The 18,734-nt window shown below is 38.7% G+C and overlaps 1 protein-coding gene across 4 annotated transcripts in view; it reads left to right on the plus strand.

Annotated features, from left to right (window-relative positions):
- Positions 1-18,734, plus strand: part of L3MBTL4 (L3MBTL histone methyl-lysine binding protein 4) — a 462,348-nt gene that overhangs the window by 111,128 nt on the left and 332,486 nt on the right. For all 4 annotated transcript variants that reach the window (XM_054460568.2, XM_054460567.2, XM_054460572.1 and 1 more), the window contains exon 4: positions 1,965-2,019. In XM_054460568.2, the coding sequence (XP_054316543.1) occupies positions 1,965-2,019 (55 nt within the window). The remainder of the gene's footprint in view (positions 1-1,964; positions 2,020-18,734) is intronic.

Genomic DNA, 18,734 nt, shown 5'->3' on the forward strand with positions numbered 1-18,734 from the left:
TCTCAGCCTCCTGAGTAGCTGGGATTACAGGTGCCCGCCAGTACACCCAGCTAACTTTTGGTATTTTTAGTAGAGACAGCGTTTCAGTATGTTGGCCAGGCTGGTCTCGAACTCCTGACCTCAGGCGATCCTCCCGCCTCAGCCTTCCAAATGTGCAGTCTATTTTTTAGATTTGGTTTTTATGGTTGTCAAAGCTAGGGTGACCAAGCCTCCTCATTTGCCTAGGACTCAGGAATTTCCCCAGATGTGGGGCTTTTCAAAGTGCTATGAACAGGTCTGCCCCATGCAAACTGGGACTGACAGCCACACTAGCCATAACTTAAAAAGATCTATCCCAAAACTATATAGGAATAAATTGAAGAAATATTTTTTGATCAAACTTACTAATTCATAACACTCATTTTTCAGCAAAAGTTTTTGTATAAATCAGCTGCTAAATTTTCACATTCTCTGATGATAATTAGTTGTTCTTGGAAATAATGAAAACTATTACATACTGGCCGGGCACAGTGGTGCATGCCTGTAATCCCAGCACTTTGGGAGGCCGAGGTGGGCAGATCACTTGAGGTCAGGAATTTGAGACCAGCCTGGCCAACATGGTGAAACCCCATCACTACTAAAAATACAAAAATTAGCCGAGTGTGGTTGTGCGCACCTGTAATCCTAGCTGGAGGCTGAGGCAGGAGAATCACTTGAACCTGGGAGGTAGAGGTTGCAGTGAGCTGAGATTGTGCCACTGAACTACAGCCTGGGTGACAGAGCGAGACTGCGTCTCAAAAACAAACAAAAAAACCCCCAAAAACTATTGTATATTTATGCTTCCAAAAATAAGTTCAAAGACTGCTTGAAACCCTTCATTTAAAAGATTTTAAAATTGGGAAATTCTGTTCCCAATTTTTAAGTACATAATTATTACAATTTTTTTTTTTGAGATAGAATCTCACTCTGCCACCCAGGCTGGAGTGCAGAGGCACGATCGTGGCTCACTGCAACCTCCGCCTCCCAGATTCAAGCAGTTCTTCAGCCTCAGCCTCCCGAATAGCTGGGGTTACAGGCACACGCCACCACGTACAGCTTATTTTTTCTTTTTTGTATTTTTAGTAGAGACGGATTTTCACCATGTTGGCCAGGTTGGTTTCGAACTCCTTACCTCGTGATCCACCTATCTTGGCCTCCCAAAGTGCTGGGATTACAGGTGTGAGCCACCATGGCTGGCCACGAATTCTTAATAGGTGGAATACAGTTTGATGGCCACAAAATGACGTAAATAAGACACATATCTGGATACCCACTTTCAAAAATGCCCTTTGTTATCGTATCTTTCAAAAGAGAAAGCCATTTTCCTAGTCTTCGTTGAATGGTAAATCTTCCCTCGAGAGTTGCAGGAAGAGCATGCCTTGCTTGCCCCATGGGGTGGGGCTGCACCATCTTGCTTGCTGCGTGTGCTTGTATTGTTCATTATACACAATTTATGGTTTCTTTTCAGGAATTTTTGAAGTCACTTGTCCCTTCTATGAAGGTCAGTTTGGTTAAAATTAAAGCATTTTAACTGAGTACTTACAAGCTGTAGTAGACCCAGATAGGCTGAAAGCAAAAGTAGGATGGAGGGCTTGGCTTCGCTGAGGACCAAGCCTCTTCTGTCAGCCACTCCTGTGTGACTGTCAGGCCCAGGGATCCACTCAGGGAAGGTACCTGTGTCAACCTCAATATTAACTGTTATCAAAGCTTCCTGTCTCTTTTATTTTAGCCAGAAGCAATACTTTTAATGGATTCCTTCCAAGTCCAGATGGATCATGTGTGTCCCTCCTGGGCACCCAGCGGAAGGCTCTGGGTACTGTGTGCATTGTCCCCCTCAGTGACAAGGATCTTCATAACTTTCCTTCCTGCAAAAAAGGAACATTAGTTTTCAGTGTTTCCAACAATTATCCAGAAATACCATCTAAATCCCATTTTCTGTATTCTAGGAGCAAGCTGAAGAAGAAAAGAAGCCCAAGGATAGCACAACCCCTTTGAGTCACGGTAATTATCACCAATATTTACAGTGTTAGTTCACAGTGAACAACTTTTAAGTGAATTTTTATTAGATTGCTTAGTTGTTTTAGGTTTATTAATTAAAATATGTAATAATAATATCTACCATTTATTCAGGGTATTGCATACTCTTCTGCAGACTTTATCAGTGTCATCTAAGGTTTTCAAATATATCCATCAAAAACGTCTGAAGCTCTTGTTATTTCATTTATTTGCCTTTTAAAAAGGCTTTAAATAAAACAACTTATTTGTAAATTTTCTCTGTGAACAAGAAAATAAAGAGATGCTATTTTAGTTTTTTAATAATCCTTTGTGTGAGCTTTTCCCAGACTGATTTGATCTTCTAATGATTACATTGTATTAAAGTCATGTTTTAGAGGAGATTGTGCATTTGCTCTAAAATGAATACTCCTCATTATGGTTATTAATACATCAATAGGTTTTAGATAATAGCCTTTTTGTATTCAACTAATTATCTGATGCTTTAAATTTAAACCAACAGATGAAGATGTGATTTTCTGGAGATATACATTCCACATATTTTATGATTACTGCTATACTAGCAGACTGCTGTTACTAAGTTTTCTATCAAATGTAGTAGAATGTCCAACAACATTTGTGTTATTATCTATGGAAAGGAAGCATATAAATATGATAATGCTCCTCTAATTAACTTTTAAAGTACCTTAACATTTTGTTGAGTAAGCTTTTGTGTTTGTTTTTAAATAATGGAAACACCTAAAAATACCTTGAAAAAAATGACAAATAAGAATTGAGATTTTTAAAGACCATTTTATATGGCTTAGTCTTGGGATGAAATATTGAGAATTTGTGATTTTTCTCCCTAAATGATTTTAAAAATAAAAGCTATGTTTTTTTATTTTAAACAAATGGGTGGTGCTTTAAATTTCTTTTCTTCCCTTGCCGCCTCCCCAGGCCTGTCATGTTCTTTGCTGAAAAATGAAAACAGAATGCAGTAGTTTGATAATTATATAACTTGACGTTCAGTTCCATCAAAATATGCTTCAGTTATGTAACACTGGGATTTTAGAAATGAATTTGGACTCTACCTGGCCCTAACAGCAGGAGTTTTTTAAAACAATTTTTTTCTTCTCAGAGAGAGGTTGTGATTTATGATGTTGTTGTATCTCCCCTGCAGCTATATTTTCACACTAATGTAAATTGTTTTAGGTTCTCTTATTCTGTGGTCGAAACATTTACTCTAGAAAAAGAAAAGCAGACTGAGGCCAACAATGTAAAAATATTCAGTCCCTCAAACTAACATTTTTTACTGATTTAGTATTTACAGTTTCATTACATCCAGGTATATATTTATCTCAAATAGCTTTTCGGTTTTATTTATTTGTTCTTGTTTTTAACAAGTCTGGGAGGGTCCAGTTGGAAGCTTTTCAGTTTTAACAGAAAGTAACTTTTTGCTGTGTTTTTTCATTGTTGGACTTGTTTTATAGTTAATGGTCCATTGTCAAAAGTTCCCACCGTGGCTGACTCCTCTTTAAATTTGATATTGTATTGTTCCTGTTTTCCCCAGCTGTAGAACATAGTAAATGTTTAGGAAAAGGTTGAGATTTGGTTTGTGTATGTAGATACTATGAACTGCTAGTTGTAGTGCAAATTGGATTATTTGAGGCCTTTTTGAGGTAATTTATATTTTTACCATTTTCAGTAGGACAAAGGAGCTAATTTCCGAATTGCTTATTGTGCTAGCACTATAATGGGGATTTTTCTCCATGAAAATAGTTTAATCTTTTATTGAGGTTGCTTATAAAACAAAATAGATTTAGTCTCTTACCTCAGGTCTTAGAAATAGTAACAAAAGAAAATACTAAACAAAAACTCTACAGAACTGTGTATGTACACATAATATATTTATATGTGAACAGAAAATTGTATTGAAAAATAGGTCAGGCATGGTGGCTCATGCCCATAATCCTAGCACTTTGGGAGACCAAGGCAGGTGGATCTCTTGAGCTTGGGAGTTCAAGACCAGCCCTGGCAACATGGTGAAACCCCATCTCTACCACAGATACAAAAAAAATAGCTGGGTCTGGTGGTGTGCACCTGTAGTTCCAGCTACTTGTGGGGCTGAGGCAAGAGGATAACTTGAACTCAGAAGGTCGAGGCTGTAGTGAGCCAAGATCTTGTCACTGCACTCCAGCCTGGGGGACAAAGTGAGACCCTGTATATAAAAAATATATATATATATATATTGCAAAATAAACTTTAATTCTTAGTAGTGATTTTATAACAAGCATGTGTTTCTTTGGAAATCATTGTTAAAACATTTTATTGAGTGCCCAGTCTGTGCGACTGATATTGAAGCCCGTGTTACAGCTGATGAAGCTTTAAGAGGCCATTTGACTTATTTGAGGTAAGCTTAACTACTTAGTGGTGGATCCAGAATTTGAACCCACATCTAGCAAGTTCCAAAGCCTGTGCTCATTTTACTTTACCTTTATGTCCTTTCTACATTAACATTCTTCTTTCTTTGTAGCTATTAACACAAAGGCAGAGAAAACTAGAATCTTGATTAGAAATGGGATGGGAAAAAATAACTGCTAATAATTAAAGTATTAATGGTGTCTACTACACCCTTCTGTGTTCTTGGGTACTGGCTGAACTAGATTTTCCCTGACATAGTCATGCTGAGATTAAGTTTTTGATTCTTTTGGAAACTCTCTGAGATAAACTCTTCATATTAATTCTAAAAACTTAACTAACATAGCTCTAAGAGAAGGCTTGTTTCAGTAAGTATTACTTGTTAGTGATTGTGTGTGATTAAGTTTTAGAATTAGTATTGCCAATCACCGTGTAATCCCAGACCTATATGCCTTTACATTTGAATATCTAAAATAAAAACAACTGATTTATTCAGTTGAACAATGAACTGGCTTCTCTCCTTCTAAATGTGTAAGTGCTCTTTTTAACTAACACGGTATTAGTATTTGTTTGGTTGAGTGTTGGGGCATTGAGGGTTTTTTTTTTTTTTTTTTTTTGAGACAGAGTTTCCCTTTTGTTGCTGAGTCTGGAGTGCAATGGCGCAATCTTGGCTCACTACAACCTCCACCTCCCGGGTTCAAGTGATTCTCCTGCCTCAGCCTCCCGGGTAACTGGGATTACAGGTGCCTGCCACCATCCCTGGCTAATTTTTTGTATTTGTAGTAGAGACGGGGTTTCACCATATTGGCCAGACTGGTCTCAAACTCCTGACCTCAAGTGATCCACCGGCCTTGGCCTCCCAAAGTGCTGGGATTACAGGCGTGAGCCACTGCGCCTGGCTCTGGCAGTGAGGATTTTATAAACATAAAAGGAGTATAAGAAATTGTAAAAGAAAATTAGGTGTATGCATATCTAAATTAAACTCTGTACATTAAAGAGCATCATAATAAACAAGATTAAAAGGGGAACAACAAATGTCCAACAATGATAGACTGGATTAAGGAAATGTGGCACATATACACCATGGAATACTATGCAGCCATAAAAAATGATGAGTTCACGTCCTTTGTAGGGACATGGATGAAACTGGAAATCATCATTCTCAGTAAACTATCGCAAGAACAAAAAACCAAACACCGCATATTCTCACTCATAGGTGGGAGTTGAACAATGAGAACACATGGACACAGGAAGGGGAACATCACACTTCGGGGACTGTTGTGGGGTGGGGGGAGGAGGGAGGGATAGCAATGGGAGATATACCTAATGCTAGATGACAAGTTGGTGGGTGCAGCGCACCAGCATGGCACATGTATACATATGTAACTTACCTGCACATTGCGCACATGTACCATAAAACCTAAAGTATAATAATGATAATAATAATAATAATAATAAAAGAAAAAAAAATAATAATAATAAAAGGGGAACAACAAACTAGCAAATATTATCCACAACTATAGCTAATAAAAGGTCAATAATAGATAAAGGAATTAGAAAAAAATAATGAGATACACAAGATCTCAGTCCAAAAACAGGCAAAGGGCATAAACAGGTAATTCAGATAAGAAGAAATCAAAGTGGCTAAAAATGAATATATTAAAAATATTTAGTCTCATTAAAATGCAAATAAATATAAATTTATAAGTAGTGATGATATTTTTTAACTTACCAAATTAATGACAATTTAAAAAAACTGCTCATACTCCTTGCTGGTGGGATGGGGGAGACTGAGTCTTGGCATACTGCTACTAGGAGTAGAATTTGGTTCTGTTGTTTGGAGGACATACCGATAGTGTTTATCAAAAGTGCTGAGTAAACATTTCCTTCAAGTCCACTTTTTGACATTTCTCCTAGTGATATCAGCATGTGTATTCCATTTATGCATATGATAGTCATTGTGGTACTATTTGTAAATAATGAACAGTTGGAAATATTAACAATCCAAATGTCCAACAACTTAGGAAATAGGTACAACATTGTGTGTAGACAAGTATGTAGTCACTTAAATGCTTTGAAGAAATTTAAATTACATGAGAGGAAAAGCTTATGATAAAATATTAAGGGGAAGAGACCCCCAGGGGATTGGTCTGAATGATGGCTAAAATGAATTCACTTATCTGTAGAGTAAGAAAAGATGTGAACAATTATCATCTCTAAGTTGTTAGATAAAAAGTATATTGTCTATATTTTCCAATTATTATATTGCAAGTAGTATTTAATCATGTTATAATCAGACAAATATTATTTAAAAATAAATTCAGAAACTCCTGAACTGAAAACTTTAATTTGTAAAATAGGGAGTGTTGTTGGAATATCTGTTCTTAGATATTTCTGAGTAAACTTTTATTTTCAGAAAAATTTTAGGATTACAGAAAAGTTGCAAATATAGTGTAGAAATAGTCCTGCATACCCTTCACCCAGTTTCTCCTAATATTAATATCTTAGGTGACCATGCAGCATTTGTCAGAACTAAGTAACATTGACATCACTATTCACTAAACTATAGACTTCATTCAGATATCACCAGTTTTTCTACTAGTGTCCTTTTTCTGTTCCAAGACAGTCCAGAATATCACTTGGTATTTAGAATTGCATGTAGGTTTCTTCTACTGTATATTCTTGTTTTGTTCTCTCATGTCCAGAAGTCGCCAGTAGCATCTAAGTTTCTTAAGAGCAACAGTATTTCCTCATCTGCCATCAGCTCACCATGTCCCCACCATCTGTGTCTACAATCATCATTGCACTGAAACTATTCTTGTGTAGCTCACCAGCGCCTCATGGATAGTCACTAATATTGTGTTAATTGATGGAACCAAGGACCTCCCAAATCATTGGAAGCTTTCATGCTCTTATTTTTCTTCCACTTGAAGATTGACTTAGATATTAAAACCGAACTCACTTTTGTTCCCCAGTGTTCAGTCTGCTTCTCCTATAATCCCTCATCCTGTAGCACCGTCATCAACCTGCAGTCAAACTAGAGTCCTGGAGACAGCCTTACTCCTCCCTCCCATTTACCTCTGACTCCAACCCAGTGCCTTTTCTCAACTCGTCCTTCTTGACATCTCTCAAGTAATGTCTCCCCACCTTTGATTAGTTCCTGGTCACTTTTCAGTCTTTCTATACCCTCTCTTCCCCAACTAAGATTTATCTGAAATTCTGTTACTGGAGTGCCTCATAACCCCCCTTCCAGAATGTTGCTGGAGACCCCTCACCACCTGGCACTTGTTTGTCACCTGCCACCAGGACCCCTGTCTGCTTTGCTGCAGCTGTACAGAGCATGCAGTCTAGAACTTACTGTCTGAAGAAGTGCTTTCTCTGCCTGGAGGGGCTTTCTTCTGGCTGACTCCTTCAAAACCTCATTATCTTCTTAACTTTTCTTATTTTGTATTTTTCTCTCTATTTTATTTTTTCTCAGCATATCCTAGGGCAATTTGGTTTTTTAAAAAATATTCAGTTACGTAATATGCCAAATCTCCTACCTAAGTTAGATGTCTTTTAAAAAGGCATAGAATCAGTCCAATCAGACCAATAAAATCTATCCTTTACTATACTGAAGTCATAGTTTACTAAAGCTCTAGAGTATTAATTAGCTAAAAGGCCTGAAGAAGCACAGATTCTAAAAGTGCTTAACTTATTATCAGGGAGTAGTTTTGGTGCCGGGGGATATCGCTTATTAAATGATTCTAGAAGCTTCAAAGATGACTCCTTGAATATTATCCTGGAGTCTTTTGTTGGAGGAGCTAGTTTACTTCCTGGGTGTAATGACAGAAGCACTTTCTTGCAAAGTAATTATATGTCAGTGGTTCTAATGTTGGTATTTTCTAAACTTTGTGAGGGACCTGTTCATTCCCACTGAGGTAATTCCTTACCTGAGAATGGGTATTCACAATAAAAAGGGGAAAACCAAATCAGTTTTACTTTATTCAATTCCTATTAATACAGATGCCATTTACTATCATTAAGTAAACAGTTAAATATTTAGGCTGAACCGTTCATGAGAACTCTGCCCCCATAATCTGGTCACCTCCCACCAAGCCCCACCTCCAGCACTGGAGATTACAGTTGTACATGAGATTTAGTGGGGACACAGAGTCAAACCATATCAGCTACTTTGAACCTAAAGAATTATATTTCCACTGAGCCATGACACTCAGTGGAGGATTAACAGGGGACTTCTTTCTAAGTAAAGAACTTCTTGCAGGGGCACTTCAATAATTGAAGCCTCCACATGCATTTCAATGAAAACACTACTTTCTAACAAGTAGTTTTCAGTATGTATTTTCAAATAATTTATTTGCTCTTGATACTGGTTTATAAGAGCTAAGCTTTCAACTTTTCTGATTCAAGGCCCCCCCTCCGTAGGATTCTGTCCCTTTTGGTGAATTTGTGCTGGGAATAAAGATACTTATAAAGGGAAGGAACATGTTTGTTTTCTTCCTGGAGTCAATCAGTAATGGCATCAATGAATCAAATTGTGTAAAGCACAAAGATAGGCCAAGTGCTTGTATTCATAAAGGCTGTATATATATACATATTTTTGTTTGTTGGTTTTTGTTGTTGTTGTTTTGTTTTTGAGACAGTTTCACTCTTGTTGCCCAGGCTGGAGTGCAGTGGCGTGATCCCGGCTCACTGCAACTTCTGCCTCCCAGGTTCAAGCGATTCTCCTGCCTCAGCCTCCCAAGTAGCTAGGATTATAGGTGTCTGCCACCATGCCCAGATAATTTTTGTATTTTTAGTAGAAATGGGGTTTCACTGTGTTGTCCAGGCTGGTCTCAAACTCTTGACCTCGTGATCTGTCCACAATGGCCTCCCAAAATGCTGGGATTACAAGCGTGAACCACCACGCCCGGCCTCATAAAGGCTGTTTTATGAAAACAGTTTTTATGTGCCAGGAGGAATTCTTTAATATATGAGAGCAAACACCGTATTAAAAACTTTGCCTTATTAAAGAACTTCCTGTGACACCTTCAGATTATTAACGTCTTCATGCCATCCTACAGAGGAACCCCCTCTGAAGACAATACTAAGTCTCTCCTACATCTGTGATTAGAGGTCCCTGGTGTATAGTAAGAGTGCTGAACTCTGGAAAAGGGACTTAGTACCCTGTTTTTTTTTTTTTTGATTGAGCAAAAGAAAATGTCACAGAGCAGCACTTAGTTCTAGTGGAGACATTTGTGAAGCCTTCAAGCCCTGTAGGCAGTGCACTTACGTAGGGAGGGCCTGGTGGTGGCCAGACACCATCTCCTGCTGAGTAAACATCCCCATCTTCCTTCCTGTGGGTTTTGCTCATTCTCTTCCTAAAGCCAGAGGTTTCTGTTTCATTTTGAGTTTGAATCAAAGGATTCTTTTCATTAACATGCTTGATTTTTTAAAGCATATTTGATTTTTGCTCAGCATAATTACCTTTTGCTGCTGAAACTGAAGCTGCCACTTTGGTGCATTTTAATGCTCGCTCAGACCTAAACTTTTCATGTGAAATATTTGGACCATAAGCTTATTTGCTGACATGCCTATTTTAAATGACTGCATCATCTCCCTGTGTGCTCTCTCTTAGCGCCACAGAGTGATCTTGTTCTCCTTTTTTAATTGATATTTTGTAAAGATTGGAAACTTTTTATATCAAACTTATAAAAAAGGCTGCAAGTACAGGACAAAGATTTTTTTTTTTCCTGAATTAGAGAGTAAGCTGTCAGTCTGATACCTCATCACCCCCAATACATTATCATGTATTTCCTACATATAAGAACATGCCCTGCCCAACGACAGTACAACCAACCCTTCCAAGCAGGAAATTAGCATTGATACATTACTGCCACCCAAGCTTCAAGCCTCATTTCAAGTTTCACCAGTTACTCCAGTAACATCCTTTATAGGAAACGGATCAGCTCAGAATCATATGTCACATTAAATTGTTGTGTATCTCCCGTCTCCTCAATCTGGAACAGTTCCTCTGCCTTTCCCGAACTTTTATGACCTTGATACTCTTGAAGATTACAGGCCAATTATTTTGTAAAATGTCTCTCAGTTTGGATTTGTCTGATACTGCCTCATGATTAAGTTCAGGTTATGTATCTTGGGGGAAATATCACATGAGTGATGCTTCTGTCGCCACTGCATCATAGTAGATGACACATGATTTTGGGATGTTCCATTTATGAGGATAACTTTGATTTCTTGATTAAGGTAGTGTCTTCCAGGTTTTTCCACTATAAAGTCACAGTTTTTCCTTTGGAATTAGTAAGTGTTTTATAGGGTGGTAATTCAAAACTAAAAATATCATTTTTTTTTACAAATTTCTTTTTATTTATTTCTTTATGGACTCATGGCTTCTTATTTTATTCAGTGGATTTTAATCCTTTTTTTTTTTTCATTGTTTTGGTGCTAAAGTTGCCCCCAGTTTGGCCAGTGAGTCCCCTTCAAGCTGGTTTTGGTGTCCTTTTGATTGATTCTGTTATTCTTTGAGCACTTCCACGTTTTCTGACACAAGATGTTTTAGGCTTATCTTGAACTCTCCTTGCCCCAGACGTTGAATGAGTCATTTCTCTAAAGAGCTGTGGCTCTTTTTATGTGGCCGGGGCTAAGTGTGTTCATTGCTATTAGGATGCCATTGCTCCTAGGCCCTCTCAGTGGACAGAGCTAAGGAAAGTCTGTTTGTATATTTATGAACACAGATGTCTATATGTTGAAGTTGAGTAAACTATAGAGATGAATTTCTATATTTAAAATGTTTTATTTGGGAAGCAAGAATTATAGTTGGGGTATACACTATAGTTGGGGTATACACACAGACTGGGTGGTCTTTGTCATGTCTGAAGAACAAAGAGAAGGTTGGAGCTTTCATAAGAAGGAGAAATGTTAGGTATTGTTTTAAAAGACAGTTTTTTGGCACTAGTAAAGTTTTGGGGGACTGGCAAGCCCTGATTGGTGAGTGATGGCAGAGGGTAAAACTAGTCTTAGAGCTGGAGGAGGTGGTTTCAGTAGCCATTAAATAAAACTGGTTTCAGGTTATGGCAGGTGGCTTCAGCAGCCAGGCTTCCAGAGATTAATATGCTTGGAGCAATGGTGTGTGCCCTGAGTACTTTGTCCTCCTGGCTTCTGGACTCTGTCTTAGTTGGTTATGACAAGAATGGCCCAGTTTATGTGATCAACTTTCACATTTCCCCCTTTTGATCAAAATCTTTTTCTGAAAGCATTGGTGACAAACCATTTTAAAGTTAGGTTAATTGTCCCTTGATACTAGGACCTGTCCTAGTTGTCTCTGTCCTACAATGTGGGGGAGGGTATGGGGGTCTATATCACGGATCCGGGCCATATCTGAGTAACAAAGAGGCCAGAAGGAAAAATTTTCTCAGATTTGTTTGGAATCCAGCATCAGATTCCTGCTTTTCAGTTTCATAGGCATCAGCAGTCATCTCCAGGTGTTGAGCTAGAATTATTCTGTTAGGAGAGTTGACTTTACAAACATTAGATAGGAAATGAGAACAATGTGTAGAACTCACAATGCAAAAAATAATTAGCAACAATATAATAAATCTAGTTTGAATAATAATTCAAAACCTCAAACCTAATTTTGAAGGTAATCAACCAAAGAAACCAAAAGACCATGGGAGAAACTTGATGAAGCCTATTGAGAGGTGACAGCGTGCTGGCAGTCCTCAGAGCCCTCGCTTGCTCTCTGCACCTCTTCTGCCTGGGCTCCCACTTTGGCGGCACTTGAGGAGTCCTTCAGCCCACTGCTGCACTATGGGAGCCCCTTTCTGGGCTGGCCAAGGCCAGAACCGGCTCCCTCAGCTTGCAGGGAGGTGTGGAGGGAGAAGGTGCGAGCGGGAACTGGGGCTGCGTGCGGCGCTTGCGGGCCAGCTGGAGTTCCTGGTGGGCGTGGGCTTGGCGGGCCCCGCACTCGGAGCAGCCAGGCGGCCCTGCCGGCCCCGGGCAATGAGGGACTTAGCACCCGGCCCAGTGGCTGCGGAGGGTGTACTGGGTCCCTCAGCAGTGCCAGCCCACCGGCGCTGCGCTCGATTTCTCGCCGGGCCTTAGCTGCCTTCCCGCGGGTTAGGCCTCAGGACTGCAGCCTGCCATGCCTGAGCCTTCCCCCCGCCTCCGTGGGTTCCTGTGCAGCCTGTGCCTCCTCGACGAGCGCTGCTCCCTGCTCCACGGCGGCCAGTCCCATCGACTGCCCAAGGGCTGAGGAGTGCGGGTGCACGGCACCGGGACTGGCAGGCAGCTCCACCTGCAGCCCTGGTGTGGGATCCACTGGGTGAAGCCAGCTGGGGTGAGTCTGATGGGGACGTGGAGAGTCTTTACGTCTAGCTCAAGGATTGTAAATGCAACAATCAGCACCCTGTGTTTAGCTCAAGGTTTGTGAGTGCACCAATCGACACTGTATCTAGCTGTTCTGTTGAGGCCTTGGAGAACCTTTATGTCTAGCTCAGGGATTGTAAATACACCAATTGGCCCTCCGTATCTAGCTCAAGGTTTGTAAACACACCAATCAGCACCCTGTGTTTAGCTCAAGGTTTGTGAATGAACCAATGGACACTCTGTATCTAGGGGCTCTGGTGGGGCCTTGGAGAAGCTGTGTGTGGAAACTCTGTATCTAACTAATCTGATGGGGATGTGGAGAACCTTTGTATCTAGCTCAGGGATTGTAAACGCAACAATCAGCGCCCTGTCAAAACAGGCCACTTGGCTCTACCAATCAGCAGGATGTGGGCGGAGCCAGATAAGAGAATAAAAGCAGGCTGCCCGAGCCAGCATTGGCAACCCGCTGGGGTACCCTTCCACACTGTGGAGGCTTTGTTCTTTCGCTCTTTGCAATAAATCTTGCTACTGCTCTCACTCTTTGGGTCCACACTACTTTTATGAGCTGTAACACTCACCGCGAAGATCTGCAGCTTCACTCCTGAAGCCAGCGAGACCACGAGCCCACCGGGAGGAACGAACAACTCCAGACGTGCTGCCTTAAGAGCTGTAACACTCACTACGAAGGACTGCAGGTTCACTCCTGAGCCAGCGAGACCACGAACCCACCAGAAGGAAGAAACTCTGAACACATCTGAACATCAGAAGGAACAAACTCCAGACGCGCCACCTTAAGAGCTGTAACACTCACCGGGAGGGTCCACGGCTTCATTCTTGAAGTCAGTGAGACCAAGAACCCACCAATTCCAGACACACTATCGTAGCCATTGAGTAGCATTTTATGACTGTGTTGAATTTATTTTTTTATTTTTAATTGATGCATACTACATGTACATAGTTTGTAGTACATGTGGTAATTGATATAATTTGTAAAGATCAAAATTAGTATACTGGAGATATCCGTCAGTTTAAATATGTCTTCATGCTTAGAACTATTTGAATTATTCTCTTCTAGCTATGTTAGTGGTGTTGGTGTTGAATTGCTTGAGCTCCTTACATATTTGTCAGATGAATAGTTTGCCAATGTTTTCTCCCATTCTGTGGGTTGTCTCTTCACTTTGTTGATGGTTTCTTTTGCTGTACAGAAAGTTTTTAGTCTGGTATAATCCCATTTGTCTATTTTTGATTTGGTTGTCTGTGCTTTTGAGGTCTTACAAAGAAAATATTTGCCCAGACTAATGTTCTGGAGCATGTCTTCAATGTTTTCTTCTAGTAGCTTCATAGATTCAGGTCTTAGATTTTCGTCTTTAATCCATTTTGATTTGATTTCTGTGTATGGTGAGAGATAGGGGTCCAGTTTCATTCCTCTGCATATGGATATCCAGTTTCCCCAGCACCATTTATTGAAGCAAATGTCCTTTCCTCATTGTATGTTCTTGGTGCCTTTTGTTGAAGATAAGTTGGCTATAAGTGCATGGATTTATATCTGGGTTCTCTGTTGTGTTCCGTCAGTCTGTGTGTCTGTTTCTATGCCAGTACTATGCTGATTTGGTTACTATAGTTTTATAGTAAATTTTGAAGTCAGGTAGTGTGATGCCTCCAGCTTTGCTCTTTTTGCTCAGGATTGCTTTGGCTGTTTGGGGTCTTTTGTGGTTGACTGGGTTGAATTAAAGCAAACAATGACAACTCTGCTAAAGGGATCAGCAGTACGATTTGAATACACAGTTGTGTCAGGGATATTGTCAAGGTTGCCAACTAGATGAACTAAAAGGATTTCTTAGGCTGGAGTTTGTCAAGTTACCTACGAATTTACTAATTGGGAAATTTTACTTGCAGCATTATTTTGTCAACTCAGAAAGGTAGAAAAAGGGGTGAGAGTCTCATGTGGTAGGAAGCCTTGTTCCCATATCTTGAGAAAAGCTGTCTACAACATGAAAAATGTCAGTTTCTCATCCTGGTTTGCAATTTGAATGTCTCTAGTTACAGCTTTGGGCAGTTTGGTGAACTTTCTGTGTGGCCTATACATCAGGCACGAGACTTGTTCCTTAAAATTTATCTAGTTTAAGTTTATGTAGGGCTTCAGAATACAGCAGTATCTGTTTTAGTAATTTTATGTGAGAAAGTTGGATGGGGTGAACCTAGAAGAATTTAGGATCTAGTCTAGACCACAGGTAGATAATAAGAACTTGCAGTTGGCTGGGCGTGGTGGCTCACTCCTGTAATGCTAGTAGTTTGGGAGGCTGAGGCGGGTGGATCACCTGAGGTCAGGAGTTTGAGACAAGCCTGGCCAACACGATGAAACCCTGTCTCTACTAAAAATACAAAAATTAGTTGGGCATGGTGGTGTATGCCTATAGTCCCAGCTAATTGGGAGGCTGAGGCAGGAAAATTGCTTGAACCTGGGAGGTGGAGGTTGCAATGAGCTGAGATGGCACCACTGCTCTCCAGCCTGGGTGATAGAGCGAGACTCTGTCTCAAAAAATAAAAAAAATAAATAAAAATAAAAGAATTCCAGTCAGTTCACTTATAAAATTAAAGTCATTCATGTAGCCATAGTGATAATCAAAAAGCTGTAAAAAGCAATACAGAGAATTAAATGGAAAACATCTTTAATTCTTTTAAAGCTTAGCTTTTGTTTTGTTTTAAGTAATCAAAAACCTAATAAAGGCAACACAGGAAATTATATCGATGAACTATAAACTGTTTCTTAGGCAAGCTACCGAAAAGGTAAAAAAAAAAAAAAACCTTCTGCAGTCTGATTGTTCCTTTTTATAGGAAGCTCATTTAGATAACCTGGAAGTAGGCTGGGCACGGCACCTCATGCCTGTAACCCAAGCACTTTGGGAGATCCAGGTGGTAGGATCATTTGAGCCCAGGAGATCAGCCTGGGCAACCTAGTGAGACCTTGTCTCTACAAGAAATAAACAAAATTAGACGAGTGTGGTGACACGTGTCTGTGGTCCCAGCCACTCAGGAGGCTGAGGCCAGAGGATTGCTTGAGCTCAAGAGGTTGAAATTGTGAGTTACGATCACACCATTGCACTCAAGCCTAGGCAACCGAGCAAGTCCTTGTCTCAAAGAAACAAAAAAACAGCAAACAAATGAACAAAAAGATAACCTGGAAGTGAAACCTGATGAAAGGTTACTTGATCAGACACAGGAAAAATGTGTCCAAGGTTATGGATGTAGCAACTCATGAGGACAGAATCAAGTTATACTGCATGAAAACACTGCTTTTCCAGGCCTTCAAGATAAACATTTCACTGTCAGGCCATAACAGCTGAGTTAGAATTGTACTGAAAAGTTACAGGATCTGAAAAAAAAAAGTTGAAGTAGAGAGTTAACATCCCAGTCCTTCTCAAGGGGAGAAAAAGCTGAAGGCAGTGATGTATGACCTATAAATCACATGCAGGGAGATACAGCAAAGATTAACCTCTGAGACAGGAATCTGAGAAATTTTAAAAGGAAAACTTTACCTAAAGAAATCAAATTACCATTTTAAATGAAGAGGACAGCATTTTAAACTTGAAACTAGGGAAACTAAATGGATTTCATGAAGAAATGTGTTAAGAATAAGAACTGTGCAGTTTAGAAGATGGCTGTTAAACAGATTTTATAAATAAAAATCAAAACCTCTTGTAATTTTTTAAAGAGCAGATCAATATTGCAAAAAAACCTTGTTGTTTTAAATATAGAGGACTAGACTCTGGTCCTGTATCAGTGCACCCCTCACACTAACGTTTAATGTTTAGAAATTTTAGAAAAACAAGCAAATTTTTCCCAATCTCTTTAAACCCAGTCACACATAAAATGTCCTTCCTAAGACCCATTCTTTATAAATCTGTTTTGACTTGTTTAGACCTTTATCATTTTCCATAACCCTCAGTCTCAGTCCTACAATTTTTCTCTTTTTAAAAAAACTGTGGGACAACCAATCATTTTATCTTAGGACAACAACTTACTACATAAGATTCTTTCTCATACAATTTTTTTTCTTTAAATTTGTATTTTGATTATTAGACCTAAGTATATTTGGTCTTTTTATAAAATTTAAGGAGGCAAGAAGGGACTTATATTGATTCAGCAATTTGTTTCATTTTTTATCTTATTTGGATATGACCCAGAAACGTAATGATTTTTTTTTTAATTTTATTATTATGATACTTTAAGTTTCAGGGTACATGTGCACAATGTGCAGGTTTGTTACATATGTATACATGTGTGATTTATTATTTAACAATAATATAAATTTAATATTTTAAATTATATGAAAATTTCATTCATAAACTTTATTCCATTTACCATTACCTAACATTTATTTTTAAAATTACTATACCTGGATTACTTATGAAAAGTGAGATATTAGAGCTAGTTATTATTTCAAGTTTTTTTAAATTAACCGATTTTATATCCTGTTAATACCAGGTATTTACCTAAGTAAAACCTTAAAGTTAAATACATGGGTATCTTAATGATAACTCAGAAGACAGCTGTTTTTATTAAATCAACAATATTAAATTGATCTTATTTATCAAAGAATTTCATAAACAAGATCATTTTGTTTTAGGCTGGGTTCATAGGTTTGTGACCTTAAAACATTTAGCAGATGTTTGCTGTCTGACCAGTAAGCTCAGGCAAAAATATATGTTGACAATTTTGAAGATATTTCTAATTTACCAAAAGTTTAAAAACCAATTAATTTATCAAAGATTTACTTAAGTCATGTGAACTAAAAATAAACATTTGGGTTAATTCGCATATATTTTATATGAGCATTCATTTATTTAAATCAATTGGAGTAAAATATCTTAAGGGATTTCTTGATGACTATGCCAGATTTTATTATGTTGACACAACATACAACATAATACATATACATATGCATAAACACATTCTAAACACATATACATACACATAGAGATTGTATAGCTTTTACTTTAGAATTTTAGTTATGAGATTATAAAACATGTGCACTCACCAGTTTATAATATAAAGACAGCTGGATCCAGATTATTTTTCTGACAAAATGGGATAGGGTCAAACTTTAAGATTTCTCGTTTATTTTGTTGAGACAGAGTCTCATTTTGTCACCCAGGCTGTAGTGCAGTGATGCAACTACAGCTCACTGTAGCCTTGACCTACTGGGCTCAAGTGATCCTCCTCCCTCAGCATCATGAGTAACTGAGACCTCAGGCATGTAGCCACCATACCTGGCTAATTTCTAAATTTTTGTAGAGACAGGGTCTCATTATGTTGCTCAGGGTAAGATTTACTTAAATAGGCAATCTTATAAAGGCTGTGAACCAAATTTTGGATAAAGCAATTTGAATCCAATGCTAATATCCTGTATTGGAAAAAGGATAGTCAACTGTGAAATGTGACTGAATGATATGAGGAGGCCCACAAGCTAAGAGTTAGCCTACCAAGGTCTGCATAGTATTTTCTTGGTCTTGATTCTCTGTCCTTGAAGATAAGAATGTTGCTATTCTTTTTAGTGTAAAGAGGGTTTTATTTACATGGGAGTTTCACCTTTTGCTTTTAAGAAACAGCACAGCGATCAAAATTATTTTCTTCTCTATCTGCTGGCTTTTAAGTGTCTTGCTTGTATAGTATGCCAGAATAGCTGAGGAGTTTTGGAAAAAGGGAATTTAGTTTAGAGAAGGAGAAAGAGGAGAAATTTTAGGATTTTAGGAAGGGAAGGGAAAGCATCAGAGAAGAAAGGGCCTTAAGACAGTCTTTTGTAGTGAGGCAGTCTTTGAGTCTTTTTTTTTTTTTTCTGGAGCCTCGTGTATCAATTGAGGTGTGAGTCTTATTTGGAGTGTATAATTTTATAGCTGTGGTCTTTTAGTTTAAAGAAAAACAGCCTGTTTAAATGATCCCTA

The sequence above is a fragment of the Pongo pygmaeus genome, chromosome 17, assembly GCF_028885625.2.
Source record: "Pongo pygmaeus isolate AG05252 chromosome 17, NHGRI_mPonPyg2-v2.0_pri, whole genome shotgun sequence".
NCBI lineage: Eukaryota > Metazoa > Chordata > Mammalia > Primates > Hominidae > Pongo > Pongo pygmaeus.